Source organism: Epargyreus clarus, unplaced genomic scaffold, assembly GCF_041222505.1.
Source record: "Epargyreus clarus isolate Ecla_fem2 unplaced genomic scaffold, WU_Ecla_fem_2.2 ptg000010l, whole genome shotgun sequence".
Lineage (NCBI taxonomy): Eukaryota > Metazoa > Arthropoda > Insecta > Lepidoptera > Hesperiidae > Epargyreus > Epargyreus clarus.
In genome coordinates, this window is record NW_027332218.1 from 966,153 (window position 1) to 981,283 (window position 15,131).

At 50.6% G+C, this 15,131-nt stretch overlaps 1 protein-coding gene across 4 annotated transcripts in view; it reads left to right on the forward strand.

Moving 5' to 3' along the window:
* The window catches only part of LOC140745250 (ubiquitin carboxyl-terminal hydrolase 8), a 47,782-nt gene extending 32,998 nt beyond the window's left edge, over window positions 1-14,784 (forward strand). For all 4 annotated transcript variants that reach the window (XM_073076993.1, XM_073076994.1, XM_073076991.1 and 1 more), the window contains 3 exons: window positions 44-238; window positions 9,125-9,468; window positions 9,943-14,784. In XM_073076993.1, the coding sequence (XP_072933094.1) occupies window positions 44-238; window positions 9,125-9,468; window positions 9,943-10,045 (642 nt within the window). In that variant the 3' untranslated portion in view covers window positions 10,046-14,784. The remainder of the gene's footprint in view (window positions 1-43; window positions 239-9,124; window positions 9,469-9,942) is intronic.
* Window positions 14,785-15,131: the final 347 nt, after the last annotated feature.

Genomic DNA, 15,131 nt, shown 5'->3' on the forward strand with positions numbered 1-15,131 from the left:
TTTTTTACTAATCAAATTAGTAACTTGTGTAACTTGTGCGCAGGAGGGCCTGTGCGCGAGCGAGCGCGCGTGGGCGGAGTACACGCGGTGCAAGGAGAGCCTCGTGCTGCGGCTGTTCTACGGCCAGATCCGGTCCACGGTGCGCTGCGCCACGTGCGCCGCGCTCTCCGCCACTTACGACTCCTTCTCCAACCTGTCGCTCGAGCTGCCGCCGCACGCCGCGCGCTGCACGCTCGCCGTACGTACACACGCACCGCACACACAAACACACACACACACACCGCACACTAAGCACATATACAGACACACTGCACACACACTGCACACACACCGCACACACACACACACACACACACACACACACACACACACCGCACATACACATACACTGCACACAAACACACACACACACACAGCTCAAAGCACACACACTCTACATTCAAGCTACATACAGACATGACATGCAAATGTTAAATTGCAAAAACACATCGAACATACCACAACACTCTACACACAACAATACACACACACTCATATCATGCATACACATACACTCCGTACGCTCCGGCGTGTACGAGTACTTTGTACGCTCCGGCGTGCATACACACACACTCCGTACGCTCCGGCGTGCACGAGTACTTTGTACGCTCCGGCGTGCATACACACACACTCCGTACGCTCCGGCGTGTACGAGTACTTTGTACGCTCCGGCGTGCATACACACACACTCCGTACGCTCCGGCGTGTACGAGTACTTTGTACGCTCCGGCGTGCATACACACACACTCCGTACGCTCCGGCGTGCATACACACACACTCCGTACGCTTCGGCGTGCACGAGTACTTTGTACGCTCCGGCGTGCATACACACACACTCCGTACGCTCCGGCGTGCACGAGTACTTTGTACGCTCCGGCGTGCATACACACACACTCCGTACGCTCCGGCGTGCATACACACACACTCCGTACGCTCCGGCGTGCACGAGTACTTTGTACGCTCCGGCGTGCATACACACACTCCGTACGCTCCGGCGTGCACGAGTACTTTGTACGCTCCGGCGTGCATACACACACACTCCGTACGCTCCGGCGTGCATACACACACACTCCGTACGCTTCGGCGTGCACGAGTACTTTGTACGCTCCGGCGTGCATACACACACACTCCGTACGCTCCGGCGTGCACGAGTACTTTGTACGCTCCGGCGTGCATACACACACACTCCGTACGCTCCGGCGTGTACGAGTACTTTGTACGCTCCGGCGTGCATACACACACACTCCGTACGCTCCGGCGTGCATACACACACACTCCGTACGCTTCGGCGTGCACGAGTACTTTGTACGCTCCGGCGTGCATACACACACACTCCGTACGCTCCGGCGTGCACGAGTACTTTGTACGCTCCGGCGTGCATACACACACACTCCGTACGCTCCGGCGTGCACGAGTACTTTGTACGCTCCGGCGTGCATACACACACACTCCGTACGCTCCGGCGTGCATACACACACACTCCGTACGCTTCGGCGTGCACGAGTACTTTGTACGCTCCGGCGTGCATACACACACACTCCGTACGCTCCGGCGTGCACGAGTACTTTGTACGCTCCGGCGTGCATACACACACACTCCGTACGCTCCGGCGTGTACGAGTACTTTGTACGCTCCGGCGTGCATACACACACACTCCGTACGCTCCGGCGTGCATACACACACACTCCGTACGCTTCGGCGTGCACGAGTACTTTGTACGCTCCGGCGTGCATACACACACACTCCGTACGCTCCGGCGTGCACGAGTACTTTGTACGCTCCGGCGTGCATACACACACACTCCGTACGCTCCGGCGTGCATACACACACACTCCGTACGCTCCGGCGTGCATACACACACACTCCGTACGCTTCGGCGTGCACGAGTACTTTGTACGCTCCGGCGTGCATACACACACACTCCGTACGCTCCGGCGTGCACGAGTACTTTGTACGCTCCGGCGTGCATACACACACACTCCGTACGCTTCGGCGTGCACGAGTACTTTGTACGCTCCGGCGTGCATACACACACACTCCGTACGCTTCGGCGTGCACGAGTACTTTGTACGCTCCGGCGTGCATACACACACACTCCGTACGCTCCGGCGTGCACGAGTACTTTGTACGCTCCGGCGTGCATACACACACACTCCGTACGCTCCGGCGTGCATACACACACACTCAGTACGCTTCGGCGTGCATACACACACACTCCGTACGCTTCGGCGTGCACGAGTACTTTGTACGCTCCGGCGTGCATACACACACACTCCGTACGCTCCGGCGTGTACGAGTACTTTGTACGCTCCGGCGTGCATACACACACACTCCGTACGCTTCGGCGTGCACGAGTACTTTGTACGCTCCGGCGTGCATACACACACACTCCGTACGCTCCGGCGTGCATACACACACACTCCGTACGCTTCGGCGTGCATACACACACACTCCGTACGCTTCGGCGTGCATACACACACACTCCGTACGCTCCGGCGTGCACGAGTACTTTGTACGCTCCGGCGTGCATACACACACACTCCGTACGCTCCGGCGTGCATACACACACACTCCGTACGCTTCGGCGTGCATACACACACACTCCGTACGCTCCGGCGTGCACGAGTACTTTGTACGCTCCGGCGTGCATACACACACACTCCGTACGCTCCGGCGTGCATACACACACACTCCGTACGCTCCGGCGTGCATACACACACACTCCGTACGCTTCGGCGTGCACGAGTACTTTGTACGCTCCGGCGTGCATACACACACACTCCGTACGCTCCGGCGTGCACGAGTACTTTGTACGCTCCGGCGTGCATACACACACACTCCGTACGCTTCGGCGTGCACGAGTACTTTGTACGCTCCGGCGTGCATACACACACACTCCGTACGCTTCGGCGTGCACGAGTACTTTGTACGCTCCGGCGTGCATACACACACACTCCGTACGCTCCGGCGTGCACGAGTACTTTGTACGCTCCGGCGTGCATACACACACACTCCGTACGCTCCGGCGTGCATACACACACACTCCGTACGCTTCGGCGTGCACGAGTACTTTGTACGCTCCGGCGTGCATACACACACACTCCGTACGCTCCGGCGTGTACGAGTACTTTGTACGCTCCGGCGTGCATACACACACACTCCGTACGCTTCGGCGTGCACGAGTACTTTGTACGCTCCGGCGTGCATACACACACACTCCGTACGCTCCGGCGTGCATACACACACACTCCGTACGCTTCGGCGTGCATACACACACACTCCGTACGCTTCGGCGTGCATACACACACACTCCGTACGCTCCGGCGTGCACGAGTACTTTGTACGCTCCGGCGTGCATACACACACACTCCGTACGCTCCGGCGTGCATACACACACACTCCGTACGCTTCGGCGTGCATACACACACACTCCGTACGCTCCGGCGTGCACGAGTACTTTGTACGCTCCGGCGTGCATACACACACACTCCGTACGCTCCGGCGTGCATACACACACACTCCGTACGCTTCGGCGTGCACGAGTACTTTGTACGCTCCGGCGTGCATACACACACACTCCGTACGCTCCGGCGTGCACGAGTACTTTGTACGCTCCGGCGTGCATACACACACACTCCGTACGCTTCGGCGTGCACGAGTACTTTGTACGCTCCGGCGTGCATACACACACACTCCGTACGCTTCGGCGTGCACGAGTACTTTGTACGCTCCGGCGTGCATACACACACACTCCGTACGCTCCGGCGTGCACGAGTACTTTGTACGCTCCGGCGTGCATACACACACACTCCGTACGCTCCGGCGTGCATACACACACACTCCGTACGCTTCGGCGTGCATACACACACACTCCGTACGCTTCGGCGTGCACGAGTACTTTGTACGCTCCGGCGTGCATACACACACACTCCGTACGCTCCGGCGTGTACGAGTACTTTGTACGCTCCGGCGTGCATACACACACACTCCGTACGCTTCGGCGTGCACGAGTACTTTGTACGCTCCGGCGTGCATACACACACACTCCGTACGCTCCGGCGTGCACGAGTACTTTGTACGCTCCGGCGTGCATACACACACACTCCGTACGCTCCGGCGTGCATACACACACACTCCGTACGCTTCGGCGTGCATACACACACACTCCGTACGCTTCGGCGTGCACGAGTACTTTGTACGCTCCGGCGTGCATACACACACACTCCGTACGCTCCGGCGTGCATACACACACACTCCGTACGCTTCGGCGTGCACGAGTACTTTGTACGCTCCGGCGTGCATACACACACACTCCGTACGCTCCGGCGTGCACGAGTACTTTGTACGCTCCGGCGTGCATACACACACACTCCGTACGCTCCGGCGTGCATACACACACACTCCGTACGCTCCGGCGTGCATACACACACACTCCGTACGCTTCGGCGTGCACGAGTACTTTGTACGCTCCGGCGTGCATACACACACACTCCGTACGCTCCGGCGTGCACGAGTACTTTGTACGCTCCGGCGTGCATACACACACACTCCGTACGCTTCGGCGTGCACGAGTACTTTGTACGCTCCGGCGTGCATACACACACACTACGTACGCTTCGGCGTGCACGAGTACTTTGTACGCTCCGGCGTGCATACACACACACTCCGTACGCTTCGGCGTGCACGAGTACTTTGTACGCTCCGGCGTGCATACACACACACTCCGTACGCTCCGGCGTGCATACACACACACTCAGTACGCTTCGGCGTGCATACACACACACTCCGTACGCTTCGGCGTGCACGAGTACTTTGTACGCTCCGGCGTGCATACACACACACTCCGTACGCTCCGGCGTGTACGAGTACTTTGTACGCTCCGGCGTGCATACACACACACTCCGTACGCTTCGGCGTGCACGAGTACTTTGTACGCTCCGGCGTGCATACACACACACTCCGTACGCTCCGGCGTGCATACACACACACTCCGTACGCTTCGGCGTGCATACACACACACTCCGTACGCTCCGGCGTGCACGAGTACTTTGTACGCTCCGGCGTGCATACACACACACTCCGTACGCTCCGGCGTGCATACACACACACTCCGTACGCTTCGGCGTGCATACACACACACTCCGTACGCTCCGGCGTGCACGAGTACTTTGTACGCTCCGGCGTGCATACACACACACTCCGTACGCTCCGGCGTGCATACACACACACTCCGTACGCTCCGGCGTGCATACACACACACTCCGTACGCTTCGGCGTGCACGAGTACTTTGTACGCTCCGGCGTGCATACACACACACTCCGTACGCTCCGGCGTGCATACACACACACTCAGTACGCTTCGGCGTGCATACACACACACTCCGTACGCTTCGGCGTGCACGAGTACTTTGTACGCTCCGGCGTGCATACACACACACTCCGTACGCTCCGGCGTGTACGAGTACTTTGTACGCTCCGGCGTGCATACACACACACTCCGTACGCTTCGGCGTGCACGAGTACTTTGTACGCTCCGGCGTGCATACACACACACTCCGTACGCTCCGGCGTGCATACACACACACTCCGTACGCTTCGGCGTGCATACACACACACTCCGTACGCTCCGGCGTGCACGAGTACTTTGTACGCTCCGGCGTGCATACACACACACTCCGTACGCTCCGGCGTGCATACACACACACTCCGTACGCTTCGGCGTGCATACACACACACTCCGTACGCTCCGGCGTGCACGAGTACTTTGTACGCTCCGGCGTGCATACACACACACTCCGTACGCTCCGGCGTGCATACACACACACTCCGTACGCTCCGGCGTGCATACACACACACTCCGTACGCTTCGGCGTGCACGAGTACTTTGTACGCTCCGGCGTGCATACACACACACTCCGTACGCTCCGGCGTGCACGAGTACTTTGTACGCTCCGGCGTGCATACACACACACTCCGTACGCTTCGGCGTGCACGAGTACTTTGTACGCTCCGGCGTGCATACACACACACTCCGTACGCTTCGGCGTGCACGAGTACTTTGTACGCTCCGGCGTGCATACACACACACTCCGTACGCTCCGGCGTGCACGAGTACTTTGTACGCTCCGGCGTGCATACACACACACTCCGTACGCTCCGGCGTGCATACACACACACTCCGTACGCTTCGGCGTGCATACACACACACTCCGTACGCTTCGGCGTGCACGAGTACTTTGTACGCTCCGGCGTGCATACACACACACTCCGTACGCTCCGGCGTGTACGAGTACTTTGTACGCTCCGGCGTGCATACACACACACTCCGTACGCTTCGGCGTGCACGAGTACTTTGTACGCTCCGGCGTGCATACACACACACTCCGTACGCTCCGGCGTGTACGAGTACTTTGTACGCTGCGGCGTGCATACACACACACTCCGTACGCTTCGGCGTGCACGAGTACTTTGTACGCTCCGGCGTGCATACACACACACTCCGTACGCTCCGGCGTGCATACACACACACTCCGTACGCTTCGGCGTGCATACACACACACTCCGTACGCTTCGGCGTGCATACACACACACTCCGTACGCTCCGGCGTGCACGAGTACTTTGTACGCTCCGGCGTGCATACACACACACTCCGTACGCTCCGGCGTGCATACACACACACTCCGTACGCTTCGGCGTGCATACACACACACTCCGTACGCTCCGGCGTGCACGAGTACTTTGTACGCTCCGGCGTGCATACACACACACTCCGTACGCTCCGGCGTGCATACACACACACTCCGTACGCTCCGGCGTGCATACACACACACTCCGTACGCTCCGGCGTGCATACACACACACTCCGTACGCTTCGGCGTGCACGAGTACTTTGTACGCTCCGGCGTGCATACACACACACTCCGTACGCTCCGGCGTGCATACACACACACTCCGTACGCTCCGGCGTGCATACACACACACTCCGTACGCTCCGGCGTGCATACACACACACTCCGTACGCTTCGGCGTGCACGAGTACTTTGTACGCTCCGGCGTGCATACACACACACTCCGTACGCTCCGGCGTGCATACACACACACTCCGTACGCTTCGGCGTGCACGAGTACTTTGTACGCTCCGGCGTGCATACACACACACTCCGTACGCTCCGGCGTGCACGAGTACTTTGTACGCTCCGGCGTGCATACACACACACTCCGTACGCTCCGGCGTGCATACACACACACTCCGTACGCTCCGGCGTGCATACACACACACTCCGTACGCTTCGGCGTGCACGAGTACTTTGTACGCTCCGGCGTGCATACACACACACTCCGTACGCTCCGGCGTGCACGAGTACTTTGTACGCTCCGGCGTGCATACACACACACTCCGTACGCTTCGGCGTGCACGAGTACTTTGTACGCTCCAGCGTGCATACACACACACTCCGTACGCTTCGGCGTGCACGAGTACTTTGTACGCTCCGGCGTGCATACACACACACTCCGTACGCTCCGGCGTGCACGAGTACTTTGTACGCTCCGGCGTGCATACACACACACTCCGTACGCTCCGGCGTGCATACACACACACTCCGTACGCTTCGGCGTGCATACACACACACTCCGTACGCTTCGGCGTGCATACACACACACTCCGTACGCTCCGGCGTGCACGAGTACTTTGTACGCTCCGGCGTGCATACACACACACTCCGTACGCTCCGGCGTGCATACACACACACTCCGTACGCTTCGGCGTGCATACACACACACTCCGTACGCTTCGGCGTGCACGAGTACTTTGTACGCTCCGGCGTGCATACACACACACTCCGTACGCTCCGGCGTGCATACACACACACTCCGTACGCTTCGGCGTGCACGAGTACTTTGTACGCTCCGGCGTGCATACACACACACTCCGTACGCTCCGGCGTGCACGAGTACTTTGTACGCTCCGGCGTGCATACACACACACTCCGTACGCTCCGGCGTGTACGAGTACTTTGTACGCTCCGGCGTGCATACACACACACTCCGTACGCTTCGGCGTGCACGAGTACTTTGTACGCTCCGGCGTGCATACACACACACTCCGTACGCTCCGGCGTGCACGAGTACTTTGTACGCTCCGGCGTGCATACACACACACTCCGTACGCTTCGGCGTGCACGAGTACTTTGTACGCTCCGGCGTGCATACACACACACTCCGTACGCTCCGGCGTGCACGAGTACTTTGTACGCTCCGGCGTGCATACACACACTCCGTACGCTCCGGCGTGTACGAGTACTTTGTACGCTCCGGCGTGCATACACACACACTCCGTACGCTTCGGCGTGCACGAGTACTTTGTACGCTCCGGCGTGCATACACACACACTCCGTACGCTCCGGCGTGCACGAGTACTTTGTACGCTCCGGCGTGCATACACACACACTCCGTACGCTTCGGCGTGCACGAGTACTTTGTACGCTCCGGCGTGCATACACACACACTCCGTACGCTCCGGCGTGCATACACACACACTCCGTACGCTTCGGCGTGCACGAGTACTTTGTACGCTCCGGCGTGCATACACACACACTCCGTACGCTTCGGCGTGCACGAGTACTTTGTACGGTCCGGCGTGCATACACACACACTCCGTACGCTTCGGCGTGCACGAGTACTTTGTACGCTCCGGCGTGCATACACACACACTCCGTACGCTTCGGCGTGCACGAGTACTTTGTACGCTCCGGCGTGCATACACACACACTCCGTACGCTTCGGCGTGCACGAGTACTTTGTACGCTCCGGCGTGCATACACACACACTCCGTACGCTTCGGCGTGCACGAGTACTTTGTACGCTCCGGCGTGCATAAACACACACTCCGTACGCTTCGGCGTGCACGAGTACTTTGTACGCTCCGGCGTGCATACACACACACTCCGTACGCTCCGGCGTGCATACACACACACTCCGTACGCTCCGGCGTGCATACACACTTCGTACGTTTTGTACAGACAATGTATGTACATACATAGGATAAATGATAATTTCACTTACACCTGCATTTCCTGATTCCAGGACTGCCTTAAGCTGTACTTGAACGGCGAAACGGTCCCCGGCTGGAACTGTCCCAACTGCAAGGAGAAACGGGACGCCGTAAAAAAACTCGACATATCCCGGCTTCCCCCAGTCCTGGTGATCCATTTCAAAAGATTTTACGTCGACCCCAAGGAGTACATGTGTAATGCTTACAGAAAAAAGCAGACGTATATAGATTTCCCCCTAGAAGACTTGGATATGAGGCAGTTCTCGCTGCACTGCACTGGCAACCCCATATACAATCTATATGCGGTGTCGAATCACTATGGGTCTATGGAGGGCGGCCATTACACCGCGTATTGCAAGAGCATTATGTATGGAAAGTGAGTATTTTCAAAACTTTTTGAAATTGGTCGAAAAATTTGTGGACTTTGGTGGCACCACGGACACACCTATTACTGTCTTATAACAGTAGTTTTAAGAGCTGGGAGGTTTTATTTGAAGGGTGTGGGGAAGGGAGATATTTTTTCTGAGCAGTTCCAGCTTAGTCCTCAGGGGTACCGGCGCATCTGTGGCTGATCTTAGATAAAAATATCTAATCCTATCTGGGGTTGATTACAGATGTCCATGGGCGGCAGTAGCCCCTTCCCATTAGGTTAACTGCGTGCTCGTCTGCTACTCCCATATTATAAAAAAAACTAACCGTTCGAATAGACTGGTTTTACGTTAAGTGCTAATTATGCGGTCTTGTTAACCGTTAGTAAATTACCATTAGCAACTTGGCTAGGTTTTTGTTAACTTTGAACTTTAAAGTTACATGTAACCCAACCTAAATGTTCTCATATCCATACCCCCAGGTGGTACAAATACGACGATCACGTGGTGACGGAGATATCAGCGAGCGAGGTGAAGTCGAGCGCCGCGTACATTCTGTTCTACACGTCGGCGGCGCGCTCGTGATGCGACTAGCGCGCCGGCGCGCCCCCCGGGGACAGTGGGGACACGTGCGCTCCGATACACACAGTTCACAGTGATAACGAGTGCAATCAACAAGTAGAGCCAATTAGTGAAAACTATGAGTACAATCGTCAAGTAGAGCCAGTGGAGCCGGTACACAGTGGGGATTATAAACGCAATCAGTTACAGGCAGTACACAGTGAAATCTACAAGTGTATTAATCAGTTAGAGCTGATACATAGAGGGTACTCCAATTGGAATCATCGGTTAGAGTCAGTACACAGTGGGGACTCCAAGTGTGTTCAGTTACAGCCGGTACAGAGTACGGACTTTGAGTGCATTCATCAAGCAAAGCCAGTACACACTAAGGATTCGAAGTGTATTCGTCAAATAGAGCCAGTACACACTAAAGATTCCAAGTGTATACATCAAGTAGAGCCAGTACACAGTATGGACTCCAAGTGTATTCATAAAGTAGAGCCAGTACACACTGGGGACTCTACGCCTCATCATGTTACCACCAGCCCAAAAGACTCAAAATGCATCAAACAATTAGAAGCAGTACACACTAAGGAAATTGAGCCAGTGTATACTAAGGACTCCAAATGCATTCATCAAATTGAGCCAGTTCACACAAAAGAATCCAAATGTCAACATCAAGTAAAGCCAGTACACACTAAGGAATCCAAGTGTCATCATCAAATTGAGCCAGTACAAGCTAAGGATTTCAAATGCCTTCATCAAACAGAGCCGGTGCACGCTAAGGAATCCAAGTGTCATCATCAAACAGAGCCAATGCACAGTAAGGATTCCAAGTGTCCTCATCATGTAGAGCCAGTACACGCTAAGAATTTGAAATGCCATCATCACATAAAGCCGGTGCACACTAAGGATTCTAAGGATCATCATCATACTACCACCTGCTCAAAGGAGTCTAAGTGCCACCATCAAATAGAGCCAGTCCATAGTAAGGAGTCTAAGTGTCATCACGGTACCACCAGCCCCAAGGGTTCGAAGCACCATCATTCAGAGCCGCTCACGTGTGCTAGGGACTCTAAGTGCCACCGTCGTACCGATAGCAAGGACAAAAAGCGCCACCACTCGGAACCCATCACTGCAGCGGACCGAAAGCAAGCGGCTAGAGCCCTGAAGAGCCAACCACAGCGATCTGGTAGCAAAAGATCCTCGGAGAGTAAAGCGAGCAAGCGTAAAAACAAGATGAGTCGCTACGGGGCTTACATGTTGTACTTCACGACTGTGACGGTGGTGCTGACCGTGGTGTACCTAGCCAATGACCCCCACTGGTTCCTCGCGGCCGCTACCCCCACGGGATATGATTAAGACATTACACCACTTGTGTATATGTAGGTAGTGGTATTTGGTATTCGGCCGAATACAGAATTTTTATAATATTCGGCCAAATACCAAATCTGCTGAAGTCCAAATATTCGGCCGCTTAATAATCGGTATTCGACTGAAAAAGTGGCGGGATATTTTGTATTTGGCAAAACTATTATTCGTGGTAACTCTATTTGTACGTCTGCTCGCGATAAAATAGTTAAATTTTTTCACTGTTAATTTAAATTTCAAAAATGGATATGAAGCATTTGTATGTGTTTGGACCAATATAGCATGATTTGTCAATGTCTGGCATTAGTGGTTACTTTGTAATTTCTCAGGTATATTTCCGTATTGTATATCCGTATTATCTCTGTTAGAGAAATCAATGAATGATTTGTTTTATTTTAAATCTTTCTTTAGATGACTCTTGTCTCACATATTAACTGATAATCAGATCCTACTATAATGGGAGATATTAGTGGGGAACGAATAATATTATAGTATTTGTAATTGAACCAATCGAACTATTATAAAATGTATATTAATTGATGTTAGTCACGATTCAGTAGCTTCGGTGGGTCCTAAGATTGAATTCTCATTAACTACTTAATAATATTTATAGGTGTTTGTTGAACGCATTTTATGAGCCGTTCAGTATATTCCGAAATATAATGTGCTATAAGAGCAATATATGTGTTAGTTTGTACTGATCAATGTCCCACTGCTGGGCTCCAGTCCCACGCCAGTGACCTCTAACGCTACAGTAACTTCGATGTGTTCTACATTATAATCGTTGTCATATCTATAACATAGTGTATAAGTTGGTGTAATGTCTTATTTGTACTCCTAAGGTCTCCGAATTCCTTCTGCGCTTAATATGTGTATGCTTTATTACTTATTAGTGACCGACCGAAGCTGTTTTTTCCGTAAATGAAACTGATCCTTCGATTTCTATTTTTGGCCGAAAACGAACTTTTTGAGATTTATGAAAATTTACTAAATTCTCTGAAATTCGGAGGTATACATACTCATAGAAGCATGTGGGCAAGTCACCTCTACTATTTATATTTTTGATTCATTACATAAAAAAATCAGTGTATTGAAGGTCAAGTAGACAAGAAACGCCTGCTTGTCTAAAGGCCCGACTACACCCGAACGCAACCCGAAAGTTCACGAACGTATGTTTCGGCCGAAATTCTTATATGGGCCGAATACGACACTTCGGTCGGTCACTATTATGTATTATTGTTAATGTATGATAAAGTTACATACAATTATATACTCGAATGATGTTTAAATTTATAAGCACGTAATAATTCTATCTTAATATGGATGTATAGATTTTTGAGTGAAAATTTAAGTGTTTCATATAAATGTGACATGGTGTTTGGACGAAGCGCACTACACTTCGATGGTTCTTCGATGTTATAGTCAACAATGAAATATTATCTAATTAAGGTTAATGAAACGTTTCTCTCTTCATAAAACTGTCCCTTAGACCCCTCCTTATCAAATCAAATTTCTTTCATTTCAAATTTCTGTGTCTCTATAGGTTAATTTAGTTAATCTCATTATCATTGTATCGAGGAAAATAGTTTTGTTTCGGGAATACAATAGTATTATTATCTTTATGTAGTCTGGTCGATGTTTTTTTCAAAATCAACTTCAAATAAAATAATATCCTAATGTTGCTAAAAGTACATGGGCGTCATTGATTCACTTGTAGACTTAAAAGATAATTCAACTATTGATTCCAAATATATTCACTGCAGACACAGGATGGATATATTTTCTATAGAAATGTCTTCCATTTGTTTAACATTTGTTTCCATACAAACTTTCTGGTCCCATTCGTCCTTGTTTAAACATTGTATAATATAATAAGCTTCGTGATGAACGTTAGGTGTCTCGACCATTGCAAGCTAATGGTACTGTATTGTATAATACGATAATAGTTATGTATGATACGTCTCAAATACTTAAATATTATAAATGTTTGTGTAACTATGGAACTGCGACGAATTTTACTTATCGGTGCCGTGTGGGTAGGCGGTAATGTCGGGCGACTTCACATCAGACGGTTTCAGTCGAACTGCTGCCCCACCAGGGCGGGTGTTAAATCGTCTGATCTGAAAGTGCCCTTAATGTATATTCCACTATAGTTTCAACCTCGATCGTAAACGGTTGAAAACATTCATGTACCTCGTGTCCCTTACCACTCACGCTATTAAAATAGCTGTTAAAATTTAATGTACCTTTAAATTTTTATTAATGTATTATATTTTCAAGTGGTATATAAAGTTAATGAGCCCGGATGCGGCTAAAAAAACTTTCGCTCAACGCGATGAAATGTTGTAATTTATTAATTTATTTTTTTGTGTTTTAGCATAAGTTTTATGATTGTGCATATGCGGGTTTTTGTCGGAGTAAGACTGAGCGAGACGGTTAATATTTGTGTAGAAACTGCGCCGAGAAAGTTGGTTATTGTATTTATTTGAAAAAAAAATATCTAAATGTATTTGTAATATACATTGGCAGTAAAAGGAAAATTATATGTCATATATTCAAATTTAGGTGTATGTGGCATTATATATTACAATTTAAGATCACTTACGGTGACAGTAGAAAAACGTTGATAATGCTATCCAAAAGTATTTGTAATTAGTTTTTAAGTTACTAAAGATAAAATTGGGAAACGTACATATTGATTTATATGAACTAGCTAAATAAGCAAGTTATTTTTAAAATAGTGAATCTTATATAAAAATTCTTATCTTTAAAAATGGTTCTTTTATTTGACGAGCCTTTGTACGCAATTCCGCCTGATGTTTCCGTAAAAGTTATACATTGGCTGGGTTTTAACCATGTCAAGATTTTATTAAATAGTTAATGCGAGTTTGAGAAACTTGAAATTAAAATATAGGAAGGTTCACTATTTTTTAAGCATTGAAAGATGTTTTTCTGCTGTCACTCAACAAATACTGTTTAGGAGCTTATTAAAGATTTATTTGGATGTAAAACAACGCCTAAGACGAATTTTCTGTTCCATTCTCCTAAGTGGGAATAAACACCAGGCTGTCTTAAGGAAAATTAATTTGTATGAGCCTTCTGGGGCACTTACGATATTAGTGTAATAGAACTTAGAAGTCAACTATTTAATATGAGGTTTGATTTTATCGGTGGCTTCAATGATCACAGAATAGAACCCTGGACTCTAAGACAGCCTGGCGAACCCCAGAGTACCACGTACTTGTGCCATCAGCACTTCATGTTTGTTTCAATCGCAAGTGATAATTAGTTTTCTTAATAGTGTATGATACACTTGTACATAGCATACTTAAATTGACTACTAATGTGTAAATCTAATTAAGAAAACTTTATTAAATTCTTTGTTAATATAACTTTTTCTTTGTTTCATTTTGTACCTCCTATATTGTATGTCAATTAATTATTATTCAAGGATTATTTAATGTATTGGTGTGTGAAATAAATACTTTTTAGGGTTGTGTACCAAAAGGGTAAAAAGGGAACCCATTACTAAGCCTCCAGTGTGCTGGTCTGTTAGAGGGCTCTATCTCTCAACCCGTGATAAATAGACATTTGAATTTTTTACAGAATATGTATAACAATGGCCACTATAAGAAGAAACCTTCAAAATAAATTGGGGTTGCAATACAAGAAACTGCTGTTTCACCTTTTTTCGCTTTATCTATAGAACCAAAATAGGTGGACAGATGAAGATTTTCAC